The sequence below is a fragment of the Myxocyprinus asiaticus genome, chromosome 23, assembly GCF_019703515.2.
Source record: "Myxocyprinus asiaticus isolate MX2 ecotype Aquarium Trade chromosome 23, UBuf_Myxa_2, whole genome shotgun sequence".
NCBI classification, from domain to species: Eukaryota; Metazoa; Chordata; class Actinopteri; order Cypriniformes; family Catostomidae; genus Myxocyprinus; species Myxocyprinus asiaticus.
In genome coordinates, this window is record NC_059366.1 from 13,056,634 (window position 1) to 13,070,076 (window position 13,443).

At 36.5% G+C, this 13,443-nt stretch overlaps 2 protein-coding genes across 2 annotated transcripts in view; one reads left to right on the forward strand and one right to left on the reverse strand.

The window, feature by feature from the left end:
• The window catches only part of LOC127413645 (putative ATP-dependent RNA helicase DHX57), a 23,356-nt gene extending 17,596 nt beyond the window's left edge, over positions 1–5,760 (forward strand). The window contains exons 20-23 of the mRNA XM_051650933.1: positions 2,261–2,335; positions 2,418–2,552; positions 2,710–2,910; positions 4,897–5,760. Of these exons, the coding sequence (XP_051506893.1) occupies positions 2,261–2,335; positions 2,418–2,552; positions 2,710–2,910; positions 4,897–5,040 (555 nt within the window). The 3' untranslated portion in view covers positions 5,041–5,760. The remainder of the gene's footprint in view (positions 1–2,260; positions 2,336–2,417; positions 2,553–2,709; positions 2,911–4,896) is intronic.
• galm (galactose mutarotase) lies at positions 5,734–12,214 on the reverse strand. The gene is made up of 7 exons (XM_051650944.1): positions 11,898–12,214; positions 9,875–10,029; positions 9,550–9,756; positions 9,127–9,208; positions 8,716–8,866; positions 8,292–8,466; positions 5,734–6,232 (listed from the first exon to the last, which is right to left on the reverse strand). The coding sequence occupies exons 1-7, from the start codon at positions 12,082–12,084 to the stop codon at positions 6,155–6,157; spliced, it is 1,035 nt and encodes a 344-aa protein (XP_051506904.1). The 5' UTR covers positions 12,085–12,214; the 3' UTR covers positions 5,734–6,154.
• Positions 12,215–13,443: the final 1,229 nt, after the last annotated feature.

Sequence of the window (13,443 nt, forward strand, 5' to 3'; positions counted from 1 at the left end):
TAAAACTCCTAAACTTCATCCACTATATTTTTTAAGCTAAAATTAATTAATGGTACAAATATCATTTGTATTAATTATGAATTTTATTAGTTTCATTTTATCTGTTTAATCAAAATAAGCTACTCTGAAATAAATGATTTTGATTTAACTCATAAGACTTTTAAGACCTCATTTTCCCCATACGACAAAAATAATATTGTGCTAATTTCAAATATCATATAAGTATAGCGGAGACATAGTGACCGTATACATTTCCATCAATTTAATCCGTCATTTTCATCCTTCCAAAGACATGCTAGCAAATTGTGATAGGGAAAAAATTACCAAAATTGGTAATTTAATAATGGTAAATTAATAATGGTAAATTAAAAACAATTTCTAGGGTAAATAGCCTGAATCACCATATAATAATAAATGTCTGTTCTCAGCCACAAGGCCTCCTAACATTCCATATGTTACGTATGTAATATAAAAAATTCTTAGTGTACTCAAACGTGAATATTGCTGATAGATCTTTTAATATTCTTAAAGTAGACAATCTTTAGTAACTAAATGCCCTAAAAACATCTCTGGGAACAATTAGGAAATCTGTACTTTTGTACAAGGAGTTCAATTGCATGTTACAAATTTGCTTTATAATAAGTGGCCTAGAAATAGTGCAGAATCTTTAATACTTTTTTAAAAATTAATTTTTCATTATAATTTTCTTTTAGATTATTCAAAATATTAAAACTTGTTTTATTTCCATCAGAAGCTTAACCAGAAATTTTTGGGAGGGAGGGCCAAGAGAAATTATCGATAGCATCAGATAATAAAATAAACTTTTAATGTATTTTTTATAATTTTTTTACAAGTTTCTTTTATTATCTGATGCTATCGATCATTTCTCTTGGCCCTCCCTCCCAAAAGTTTCCGGCTAAGCTTCTGATGGAAATAAAACAAGTTTTAATATTTTGAATAATCTAAATAAAGAAAATTATATTGAAAAATTGATTTTTATAATTAAGTATATAAAAAAGTATTAAAGATTCTGCACTATTTCTAGGCCACTTGTTATAAAGCAAATTTGTGACATGCAATTGAACTCCTTGTACAAAAGTACAGTGCTTCCATTAAAGGGATAGTTTACCCAAAAATTTTAATCCTCTTATCATTTACTCCCCCTCATACCATCCCAGATGTGTATGACTTTCTTTCTTCAGAAGAACACAAATGAAGATTTTTAGAAGAATATCTCAGCTCTATAGATACATACAATGCAAGTGGATGGTGATCAGAACTTTGTTGCTCAAAATCACATAAAGGAAATGTAAAAGTAATCCATAAGACTCCAGTGATTTAATCCATATCTTCAGAAGCAATACAATAGGTGTGAGTGAGAAACAGATTAAAAAATATATATATATTTTTTTTATTCTAAATCTCCACTTTCACTTCTACATCTGAAAGTTACATGTGGTACCTGTTTAGTTTCAATTTCACATCTGAAAGTGAAAGTAGAAATTTGGGGTAAAAAAAAGGACTTAAATATTGTTCTTTTTCTCACCTACACTTATTATGTCGCTTCTGAATATATGGACTTAAACACTGGAGTCGTTTGGATTACATTTATGATGACATTATGTGATTTTTAGAGCTATAAAGTTCTGATCACCATTCACTTGCATTGTATGGACCCACACAGCTGAGATGTTTTTCTAAAATTCTTTGTTAGTGTTCTGCTGAAGAAAGAAAATCATACACATCTGGAATGGCATGAGGATGAGTAAATTATGAGAGAGTTTTCATTTTTGGGTGAACTATCCCTTTAAAGCAGACAAAATGATCAGTGGAACATGATCATCAGGTTTTGCACACAACTGAGAGGTGCATCCCAGCTTGAGTATATGCTGTCATTAAAGCTAAAGGGGGACATCCCAAATACTAAGAAATGTGGAAATTCATGTTGGTTTTCGCTGAGAATGTAATTTATGATTTAAGAAATGTATTAAATTAGAAAAATGCTACATAAAATTTTTTTCACTAGTTGTCTTGAACTTTTGGAACATCACTGTATGTTTTGTTATTATTATTTTGAATAGAAACAAGTTGAATAACTATGTCATGTAGAAAGGGTCTATACAAAATATATATTCATTTTAAGTAAAAACAATGACAGAAATATTTATGAACTCAGTATCTTGTGTATCATTATCTTATCCACAGTATCGACATGTATGTGACCTGTCCCTTTAACAAATTGATTTTCTCTCCCTCAAAGGCAAACCTGAACTCTGATAACACAAAACTGATGTCAGCCATGTTGTGTGCTGCTCTCTACCCTAATGTAGTGCAGGTCAGTACCTCAAATCCCTCTGGGACATAAGTCGTGAAACGTGAAAGTGCGAGCGTGTGTAAAATGTGTGTTGTGTGTTTAGGTGAGATCCCCTCAGGGTAAATATAAGCTCACTAGTAAGGGTGCTACGAAGATGCAACCTAAAGCCGAGGAACTGCGTTTCATGACCAAGAGTGATGGAGCCGTCCACATACACCCCTCATCCGTGAACTTCTCTGTAACTATCTCTCTCACGTACTATTTATGAACATATGCACCTTTAATGTGTACGTTCATAAGAAACATACCCAAATTATTCATATATCAGTGTTTGAATTAAATATGAAACATTTGAAATGTTTTGAGTGTAAATTCTGAGGTTTCACTCTGTGTAGGTGCGCCACTATGACAGCCCGTACCTGGTGTACCATGAGAAAGTGAAGACCAGTCGAGTGTTTATCCGTGACTGCAGCATGGTGTGCGTGTATCCCATGGTGCTGTTTGGTGGAGGGCAAGTCAGCGTGGAGCTGCAGCGTGGAGAGTTCATTATCTCTCTGGATGATGGCTGGATCAAATTTGCCGCCGCCTCTCACGAGGTAAAACAGCTGCTAAATTCAGAATAGCATACAACCGTAATCACTCATACTATTTATTTGCAGTATATAGATATGGCATAAATAATAAGCAGCACTGGAACAGAGTCCACGGAGTGAATTGCGACAGGGAACAGTGTTCCTGTACAAACCGGATATATTTGTTAGGGGAATGAAGAGGATTTTTATCTTTTCTTCACTAAATAGCTTACAAAAGCTATGCGGGTTCAGCACATAAATGAAGCGAGATCTTCTGTCTGTGTTTGTGCAAAGTTGACTTTCGTGAATGGCCAGAATACATGCGTCTCTGTCAGTGCGCTGTTGTCCCACCACCTCAGACCAAGACGCTTCAGGCAAGTTAACTGATTGATGCACCAAAATTTCGGGCGAAAATATGAACAGAAACCATTACTTTAACAGATCCGATAACAAACTTTGATATGGGGTGCGTTCCATTCCAAAGCGATCATCCCTATATCCTATTCCCTTTGAAGACTTTGCCCTCCACTCTGAGAGCTTTGAAAGGCTAAAAGGTGTGGGGCTCAAATAAGGTTCATTCGTAACTCACATTTTAAGTGATTTTTATTGGAAATTCAGTTTGAAGCGATCTTACAGGATGACTATCGTGATTGTTCTCCCTTTCTAAGTGTCCTTTGGAGGGTGATTTGTGCCGTTTGGAACGCAGTCATGGATAAAGCTGCGTGTACGTACGTTAAATGATCCGGGCTTAATCGGATTTAATGGAAACGCTGTTTGATAATGATGACTAGCCAGGAAAAAGCTCGTGGTTACATTTGATGAGACACGTAGGCACATTGAGTGAAAAAAGCCTCCCACACATGTAAACAACAGATTGAAAAATGCACATGGGAATCCAGAAATATGCACAATTATACAGTTTTCTTTGCTCAAAATACCATCCACAAATACACAAAAGTCATGCAGTATGTGTAATTTAATCCACAAATAATTGCTGAGCCGTTTGTATTCTATTCTGTATTTTATGTATTGGTATTATAGAATATCTGTTCTGCAGTCTTGACATACACAAACATGTGCTGGGGGGCGTGGTTTAGCGTTGCTGACAGCAAATGCTGGGAACCGTAGTTACCCAGTACCCATTCCTTAAAACAATTGAGGGAAATATGCAGTAGATTTGGCTCTTCTTTTTAAGAAAACAGAAAATGTGTTCAGTTTTCATTTCTCAAGAGTAATGTTGTAATAGTATATATATGTACAATCTATAATACCTTTCTATATTATACCTCTATTATACCCCCCACCCCAACTATAGTACCCCCAGTGAATCTCGGCCATTTCCACCAGTTAATATGTTAAGTATGTTAGTATGCTATTCGAGCCAGACTCTGTTTTGAATAGCATACTAACATACCACTCTTGCTTTTTTCTGCAGTATATACTGTACATACAGCATAACTAATAAGAATAGTATGGTAGTACTATTGTATGGTAGAGCCAGACTCTATGTTGGCATACTAACACCAATGTTATGCATTATACAGAATGCACAGTATACTGAGCACAAGGGATTTTTCAATTCTATTTCCAGAGTTATACACGTTACAAGCATAAAGATAAACAAACTTTTGTATGTGTGGAAATTGCATACTATCATACTGCTCGTACAATTCTTGCAGTATTTATACTGTGCACAAACAGTAGAAATGTACTGTATGCATGGAGAACCTGGACTAAATATGCCAAACTGTCCAGTATATTTCCAGTGTGACAAAGGAACCAGAAGCATTATCACAAAATGTATTTATAAGTTAATAACTTGACACCAATTGCTGAATTAAACATGCAATGTAGTAAGGTCATATGACAGTAGGTAAATAGCATGTTTCAAACAGAACTAAGTAGTAGCTAGTATATTCAATTGAAGTAAATTTAATATAGAGTATACTATATTACAGTTTGTAGTACGCTAGTATTCCATTTTGAACATAGCCTGTTTTAACTGTGTAGGTGGCTGATCTGGTGAAGGAGCTGCGGTGGGAATTGGATCAGCTCTTAGAGGAGAAGATCAAAAATCCCAGCATTGACCTAATCAGCTGTCCACGAGGATCACGCATTATACACACTATAGTATCACTCATCTCAACACAGTAACACACACACACACACTCATCCAATAAACAGAATGTTCTTTTCACAACAATCAAATACACATCCACTCACGTGTACACTATTAACAGTGAAATAAGTGTGGGATGTTCACCTGAAAATGGCCTTATAGCATGGCAGCGGAGATGAGTCAAGATTTGTTGAACTGTGGAGTCTCTTGAATCAGTTTCATTTTCTTCTTTTAACAGAGGAAACACACAGGAAATGTACTTTGAGCTTGTGTGATTTCACACAAACAACCTTTAAAAAGGCAAGTCCATATTGGACTGCTTTTTAGTGCAATATTACAGTTATCAGCACTGAAAGCAAGCGTGTGCGCCTGAGTTGTGAATTTGCGTATGTGAATTTTGTGTCAAATATAAAGAACATTATTACAGTGTTTTGCATCATGAATGTGTATTTAGTTTGCCAAAAGACTTTCATGTCCTTTCCATCTTCAAATGTATTTAAGAAAAAAATTCATGTTAGGCCTGTGTGTTTACTTAAAAACAAATAAACACAAATCTTTGACCATTTCAAAATGGGCACCTGGATGTAATTTGCTTTGGTGATGCTTGAGCATCAGTGTCAAGATGTTGTAGCAAGATGTCTCAGAACATGATTACTAATACATTATTGTATATGTTTTTGAGTTATACTTTAAGACCACACAATACAGAACTCAAACAGACACCTCAAAACACTATAAAGTATTTTATAATCAAATGATAGTCTGTGTTCCGTCATTAACATTTTTAATTAACATTTAAAATTCAATCTAAAAATGTCATGTATTTCACTATTTTTTTTTTTTACTTAAACCTACTTTTGCATAAACTAATGACTATTTGTGATAAAAATGTCTTTGCTGAATTGAATCAGTATTCAGTACTAATCACTGAAGATAACAGGAGGATTTTGTGAGATGAATTAATACACAACATTAGTAGACTAGTAATCATGCTAATGTCTAAGTTTGTTATTGTGCTGATTTACAAAATCAAAACATACAGAAATGTCATTAACTTTACTCTCTTACATTTTGCCAGCTCAAAAGTGCAGACATAATACATAAAGCCTTCAAACATGTTGGAAGTACAATACACATGTTCATGTAATTTCAGACCACAGAGAATGTGTAGCGTGTGATGTGTGTGTACTCCTTTCCTGGCCTCAGCAAAGCATCAGGAAAATGAGCCTGAGGAAAGACACAGGACAGTTATCTCATAAATGTATGAGTCATTATGAATTTTCTATGATGCCTTGATCCCACCATGGAATAAATTTAGTCATTATCAAAGACATTAACAAATCACTATTCACTAAGTTTAGCATTTTTTTGGATTGAGGTGTTTTGAAGTGCCAGTTTTTGCAATGATGTCACATTATGATTACAGTGTTACAAAGAGAAGCTTAGAGTAAGATTTTTTTTATCTATCATTTATTTCAAACACCCCAATTCAATAACTCATAGTTAATTAAAATGTCAATAAAACCAACAGCAATAAACAGCAACAGGAATGAACAGTGATCATTCACTTTTTGTACAAATATAAAAATTTTGCAATGGCAAACGGCTCTCATCCCTAAGCATAAACTCTCTCACAGTGGAAAAGGTCAACTGTCTCAAACTCAGCCTTTGATGTGTGTGTGTGTGTGTGCATGAGAATGCTTGGTGTGTGCTAAGTATTATTGTCTTAACTTTTCATTCGTGTGTGTGTGTGTGTGTGTGTGAGCATGTGTGTTCCGCACTGTGGATGTGTTATAGTATCAGCCCTTTATTTCTGTGTGTGTGTGTGTGTGTGTGTGTGTTCTGCATTGTGGCTGATTTATTGATTTTATTTGACAAATAATAAAAAATAAAGTCCTCAGTTTTATCTTCTCATCCATTGTGGGGTCAAATTTGACCCCGAACACAAAGATTGTGAGTTTTTTTGTAACACCGCCAGAATCCTGTGTATAGATAGCAAATGTAGGAAAAGTCACCAAACCTAATGCCACTGAGATGAAGGAAACCATGTTTTAAAAAAAAGCAAAGTTCCAACGGGGTCATTTTTGACCCAAACACTATATGAGGGTTAATTGCAAGTTCAGCCTATATCTCGTAATTGCAACATTATTTCTTGTAATTGTGAGTTTAGATTATATCTCACAATTGCAGGCTTACGCTACATCTCGCAATTGCAACTTTATTTCTCATAATTGCAAGTTTTTGGCTACATCTTCATTCCCGACTTTATTTCTCATAATTGCGAGTTTAGCCTATATCTTGCATTTGCACCTTTATTTCTTATTATTGTAAATGTAGCCTCTATTTTGTAATTGCGAGTTTAGACTATATCTCGTGATTGCAAGAAATAAAGTAACAATTGTGAGACAAAGTCTGAACCTTACCTCTAACCTTTTTTTCTTCTGTGTTGGAATCAAGGCACCATACTTTTCGCATGCATAATGGGATATGTAAATATATATTCCAATTTCTCTAATGGCTCAATTTAATATGATATATAATGAACTACATGCAACATTGTAAGTAGTAAATTGTTCCTTATGATCACAGTTACTGCGTATAACACAGAGATGCCACCCAATTACTTTGAAATGCTGTCTGCTCTACAAGGCTTGTTTGAAAATGTTGACAATTTTAGTTGAATCAAAGAACCAGTTCACACCTGGTATTAAGATGCACTTCGGGTAAAGCATGGTCAGGCGAAACACATCACTGTTTACACCTGGTCGCTTAAATGCATCTCCTGTGACCACTTGTGTTCAGATTTCATGGGGTATAGATGATATACATCAATCACTCTGTCAGTGTGTTACTGCATGACATTAAAGCGCAACAAAAAATGGAGCGCTGTTTCTCCCAGACACGTGAAATTTAATCTAAGCACAAATGCAACATTTCAAGCAGAATTATCTGTAATTTTAGTGGATTACCTGTATTAACCAGAGCTGCAGATGTGTGTGCTTCTCATCTGTGTTGATATCAAACACACTAAATTGTATAAATCAATACACACTGATTGACAGGTGAGGGGTAGCTCTGCACTGCTGTCTGGGACGCATATGGGACGGATTAATGTTTACACATCAAATGTGATGTGGTCACATGCATTTTGACCACATTTGTATGTGGTTTTTGTGATCCGATCACAAAATGTTTTAGACCCTGTTTAGACCTGTATTTAGCGCTGACCACATGTGATCCGATCAGCAGTAATGCATGTATATAAATATATTTGTGATTACATTACCTGGTTGACAGCATCTGGCCAGTTTTGGGTCTCTAAACAGAAGGCACTGTGTTTGGAGTAAGAAGCTCCACCTTTCCCTTTCAGTGTCCCATTCAGAAAGTTTGCGGTGTAGAACTGAACCCCAGGTTGGGTAGTGCTCACCTCCAGAACACGGCCAGTCCCTGGATGCACCACACTACAGAGACCAAGATTGTAATAGGATGGGACGTTAAAGTTAAATGTGCTACAGCGGAATTGCAATTTGTTTGTTTGAGCAGGCTAGACATATAACAACATTGGCTTAACCAATAATGCGAGTTTAGGCCAGGACTACTTGTTAATCTGAGGAATGGAAGACAACTTGAAGACACAAGTAGACCCAGCAGAACACCATGCAGAACCACACATAGGCTCTAAGCTGTAAATAACAAAACATACATCTTACCTTGCACATTTCTTCTCCAGCTGTGGTTCACCTGGTGTGCAAAGACAGAAGTTGTGGTCAAAGCCTGGCCCAGGGAGCTCATTAAGTCTAGAGCCAAGGAGGACAGGCTTTCTCAGGTCAAACAGTGTGTTCTCCACAGCTTTTATTTCCCCTATGAATAGTGAAGGAAGACATTAAATGCCATGTTTGACAGCTTCTGTACTAGAGAGCTGTAAGATCAGCATTACGTAAACTGAACATGCAGTTTTACAAATTTGCCAAGTAAAGACATGTTTTTTGTTTTCTTTTTTTGCTTTGCTCTGTTTGTGATCTTATGAAGCTCTTAAGTATCTTTCAGATAAAATTAACTTTTACTGTTCCAACTTGTCCCTGAGGTTTACATATTTGTAGGGTAATTTTGACCACAAATACCAGTGGGGATCATTGTGTCATCCACAGGCAGGTAAGAATCTGCTGAGATGGTCACCTCATGGTCGTAAATGTCTGGTTTCCCCTGCGGAAAGCAGGAAATACTATTTACTGATAGTAAGACCACACCTTTAGTGTCCACAAATATTATCTATTATGTATAAAATCTTATTACATTTACATTTATGCATTTGGCAGACGCTTTTATCCAAAGCGAATTACAGTGCACTTATTACAGGGACAATCCCCCTGGAGCAACCTGGAGTTAAGTGCCTTGCTCAAGGACACAATGGTTATGGCTGTGGGGATTGAACCAGCAACCTTCTGATTTTTCACATTCTGAGTTATGTGCTTTAGCCCAGTCTTGATTTATTTGTGTACTGTTTCTTCCATGCATTTTAAGACTTTGTGTTCATGTAGCACTACCTGTCCAGCCAGGTTGAAGTATGAATGGTTGGTAAGGTTGATTGGTGTAGTTTGGTCAGTCTGTGCATGGTACAGCACACTCAATGTGTTCTTCTCCAGTCTATAGGTGACAGAAGTGCTCAGGTTCCCAGGGTATCCCTCATCACCATCTGGGCTACTGTGGCTCAGTTTCAATCCATTATCCACAACCTCTGTTTTCCACACTGCCTATAACATACACAAACGTCCTAAATTAAATGGATAAAAGACATATGAAAAACTGAAGCATGTTTTAGAGAACAAGGGTTTCCATTTCAAATTCATACATGTGTTGTTCTTTTTTTACCTTGTTAAAGCCTTTCAGTCCGCCATGCAGAGCATTGGGTCCATTGTTTATAGCCAGTTTATATTCCTTCTCATTGATCACAAACCGGCCCTTGGCAATACGGTTGGCAACACGGCCCACTACAGCTCCAAAGTGGCATGGGTTTGAGAGATAACCTGGAGTGACATTAAAGGACATCATTATTATTCTAATACTCCATCTCTGTAGTTAAGTCTAGTGACAGAAAGGCCAGCGTGCTCTCTATATATCTGCATCGACCACCACGATCATACACCGATCAGCCACAACATTAAAACCACCTGCCTAATATTGTGTAGGTCCCCTTCATGCTGCCAAAACAGCAGCAACTCGCATCTCAAAAGAACATTCTGAGATGATATTCTTCTCACCACAATTGTACAGAGCAGTTATCTGAGTTACTGTAGACTTTGTCAGTTCAAACCAGTCTGGCCATTCTCTGTTGACCTCTCTCAACAACAAGGCATTTCCGTTCACAAAACTGCTGCTCACTGGATGTTTTTTGTTTTTGGCACCATTTTGAGTAAAATACTGTTGTATGTGAAAATCCCAGGAGATCAGCAGTTACAGAAATACTCAAACCAGCCCATCTGGCACCAACAATCATCCATGCGATTATATAATCAGCCAATTGTGTGGCAGCAGTACAGTGCATAAAATCATTCAGATATGGGTCAGGAGCTTCAGTTAATGTTCATATCAACCATCAGAATGGGGAAAAAATTTGATCTCAGTGATTTGGACCGTAGCATGATTGTTGGTGCCAGATGGGCTGGTTTGAGTATTTCTGTAACTGCTGATCTTCTGGGATTTTCACACACAACAGTCTCTAGAATTTACTCCGAATGGTGCGAAAAACAAAAAACATCCAGCAAGTGGCAGTTCTGTGGACAGAAACACCTTGTTGATGAGAGAGGTCAACAGAGAATGGCCAGACTGGTTCAAACTGACAAAGTCTACGGTAACTCAGATAACCGCTCTGTACAATTGTGGTGAGAAGAATGCAGGTTGCCGCTGTTTTGGCGGCACGAGGGGGACCTACACAATATTAGGCAGGTGGTTTTAATGTTGTGGCTGATCGGTGTATATACACATTATATACATTACATGCACATATGTACAATTGTTTTGCAGCAGCTTTTTACAGTGTGCTTTTGCATAGTTTTACATGAATGATTCAGTGATGTTTAATATGTGGACATTTGATCTAACTTTCTTTATTCTGATTATGTTATGCTAGGTTACACCTTGCTGAGTGACTTTAACATTCTTATAAGACATTTGAGAAGTTTTAGTTTTTCTATAAATTAGATGTTTTAATCAGTTGGGGAAAGTATTTTAATATGCCAGGTTGCTCTTTCATAGCTTAGGATATTTAATGTCGTTCCAGATGTTATGTTTCACTTCAAAAATTCTTGGCCGAAACAGAAAATTCTGGACACACCGAAAATTATTCTTTATTATAATAATAAATAATTATTATTAAAAGGAGGAACACGTCAGAATATTTTTTGTGGTAAACAACATTACTACCACACTATTAACTAAACTTCCTGAGGAGAAATAAAAATAGACTATTGCTGACATATAGTAAGACTATAGCTGTAAAATTAATGTGCATATCATAACTCAGATAGCCTAACTTGGTCTTTTGAGAATAGAATATTTTGGGAAGAACGTATGATGTGCTATTGTTGAGATCTCTTCTGAAACTCAAGAGTGAGATTACTGGGGTTTTGTCTCAGGAGACAAACACATGTATAAGCAGGGGACTTTTCTATATTTGCTCTCCATTTAATCCCATCGCTATCTACACAATAAACTAGGTCGTATTAGTGATTCTTGTGTACTGAGACGCCACATTTGGCAGGCATCTGCAGAGAAAGTGTTAGGACTTCATTTCAACTGGTTCTAATCAACACATCTGTAAGGAAACCTCGGATAACAGTCACAAAAACAAGACTTCCGTTAAAAATGACAATTAAAAACTTAATTAAGAACTTGCCTTCTAAATCATCGTATCCTAACACTATATCTGCACTTTGACCGCTCCGATCCGCTGTTTTGATGGACTTTATAACACAGCCGAGAGAAATGATCTCCACACTGACACTGTCGGACCGCAGGATCCATTTCTCCACTGGACCCTGATCCGGTGCAGTACCGAACAACTCTTTACACACTTCTGTCATTCTCACACTCAGTCAAGCCGCTTTAGATATGATGCGCTGGATTTTGCAACACAGCAGTGCAAATAACCACACTTGAGTCAATAAACAACAGTAGCAGGACGCCCATTGTACAAAGGGGCCTCAAGTTGTTCCTGGGAGGCAGCAGATGCCCTAACCCCGCCCCCAAACGAATTCTAACCAAATGGAGCCTATAAGGCTGAGTACCCTCCCAGGAACAAACTGAGGCACTATTCGCCCACCACTTCTATCATATTTTGAGCAGGTAAATTGAGCTTGTTGATGATTTACTGCCATCGTCTGGATTGGTGCCGTTACACTATTGGTGCATGTGTTAATGTTTGGCCATGGTTATCTGATATTTATATTTTGTTATATTTTAAAGCAAAGTTACTTCCACCTTAATTACTTAGGTTTCAGAAGGGTCTAATGCTGAGAAATCTACTTGTACAAACTAGTACAAAATGCACTGTTACTCAAAGCAAAGCAACGCAACCTGAACCAATACGTTTGCGACACTTAAGTGCATTTGGACATCCATTATCTGGAATTCAGATTAAGAATATTTAGCTAATAATCAACAACTTTAATTAAATCTGTACCATTGTGGCATACATTTCTTTTAAGAAATCTTAAACAATATAGTCTATTAAAAATAATTAATTACATTTTGTAATATAAACATATGTTAATTTCTTTCTCTAATTTTTGTAACATCATAACCTGGAGAGTTGTAAAAATAGGAAACGTGTACAGATGGGTTTTAAATGTGTCAGGCTAAGAATATAACAGTCCTAGATATGCTGTGCCTCTGTCAGACTACTTTTGTTGCCTAAAATGTAGCTTCTCAGAAACAATTTTCCTTAATTTTTAAGATTTTTCATGAAACAGTCCCCCCACATAGGACAGGTCTTTACGTGCACTGTGCAAAGTTTAAGGGAATATGGTTAAATTGACTGTATCTAGCACAGTTGGTAAAAATGGATAAGGATAGTCAACAGTTAACAGTTTTAAATGTGTCAAGCTAAGAATATAACAGTCCTAGATATGCTGTGCCCAGGGTTGGGAGGGTTACTTTTGAAATGTATCCCACTGCAGATTACAGAATACATGCTGTAAAATGTCATTTGTAACGTATTTCGTTAGATTACTCAAGGTCAGTAAAGTATTCTAAATACTTTAGATTACTTCTTCAGCACTGATAGATTTTTTCACTTGTTATGACTATAAAAACTCTGCCAGTACAGTAAGACAAAATACACATGTTAAAAATACATTCTCTGAAAAACCTAAATATCTTATGCAGTGTTGTTTCTAAAACAAGATCAATCAAATTGATCTTGTTTTATGGATTTTTAGATA

Bases quoted from the DNA above. Each gene is read 5' to 3' on its own strand.
- galm (XM_051650944.1), bottom strand. From the start codon at position 12,084: ATGACAGAAGTGTGTAAAGAGTTGTTCGGTACTGCACCGGATCAGGGT. The intron at 10,030-11,897 runs GCAAGTTCTTAA...ATGTCACTCCAG, and splicing joins AGGATACGATGATTTAGAAG to GTTATCTCTCAAACCCATGC. The intron at 9,209-9,549 runs GTAGTGCTACAT...TGCTTTCCGCAG, and splicing joins ACTTCAACCTGGCTGGACAG to GGGAAACCAGACATTTACGA.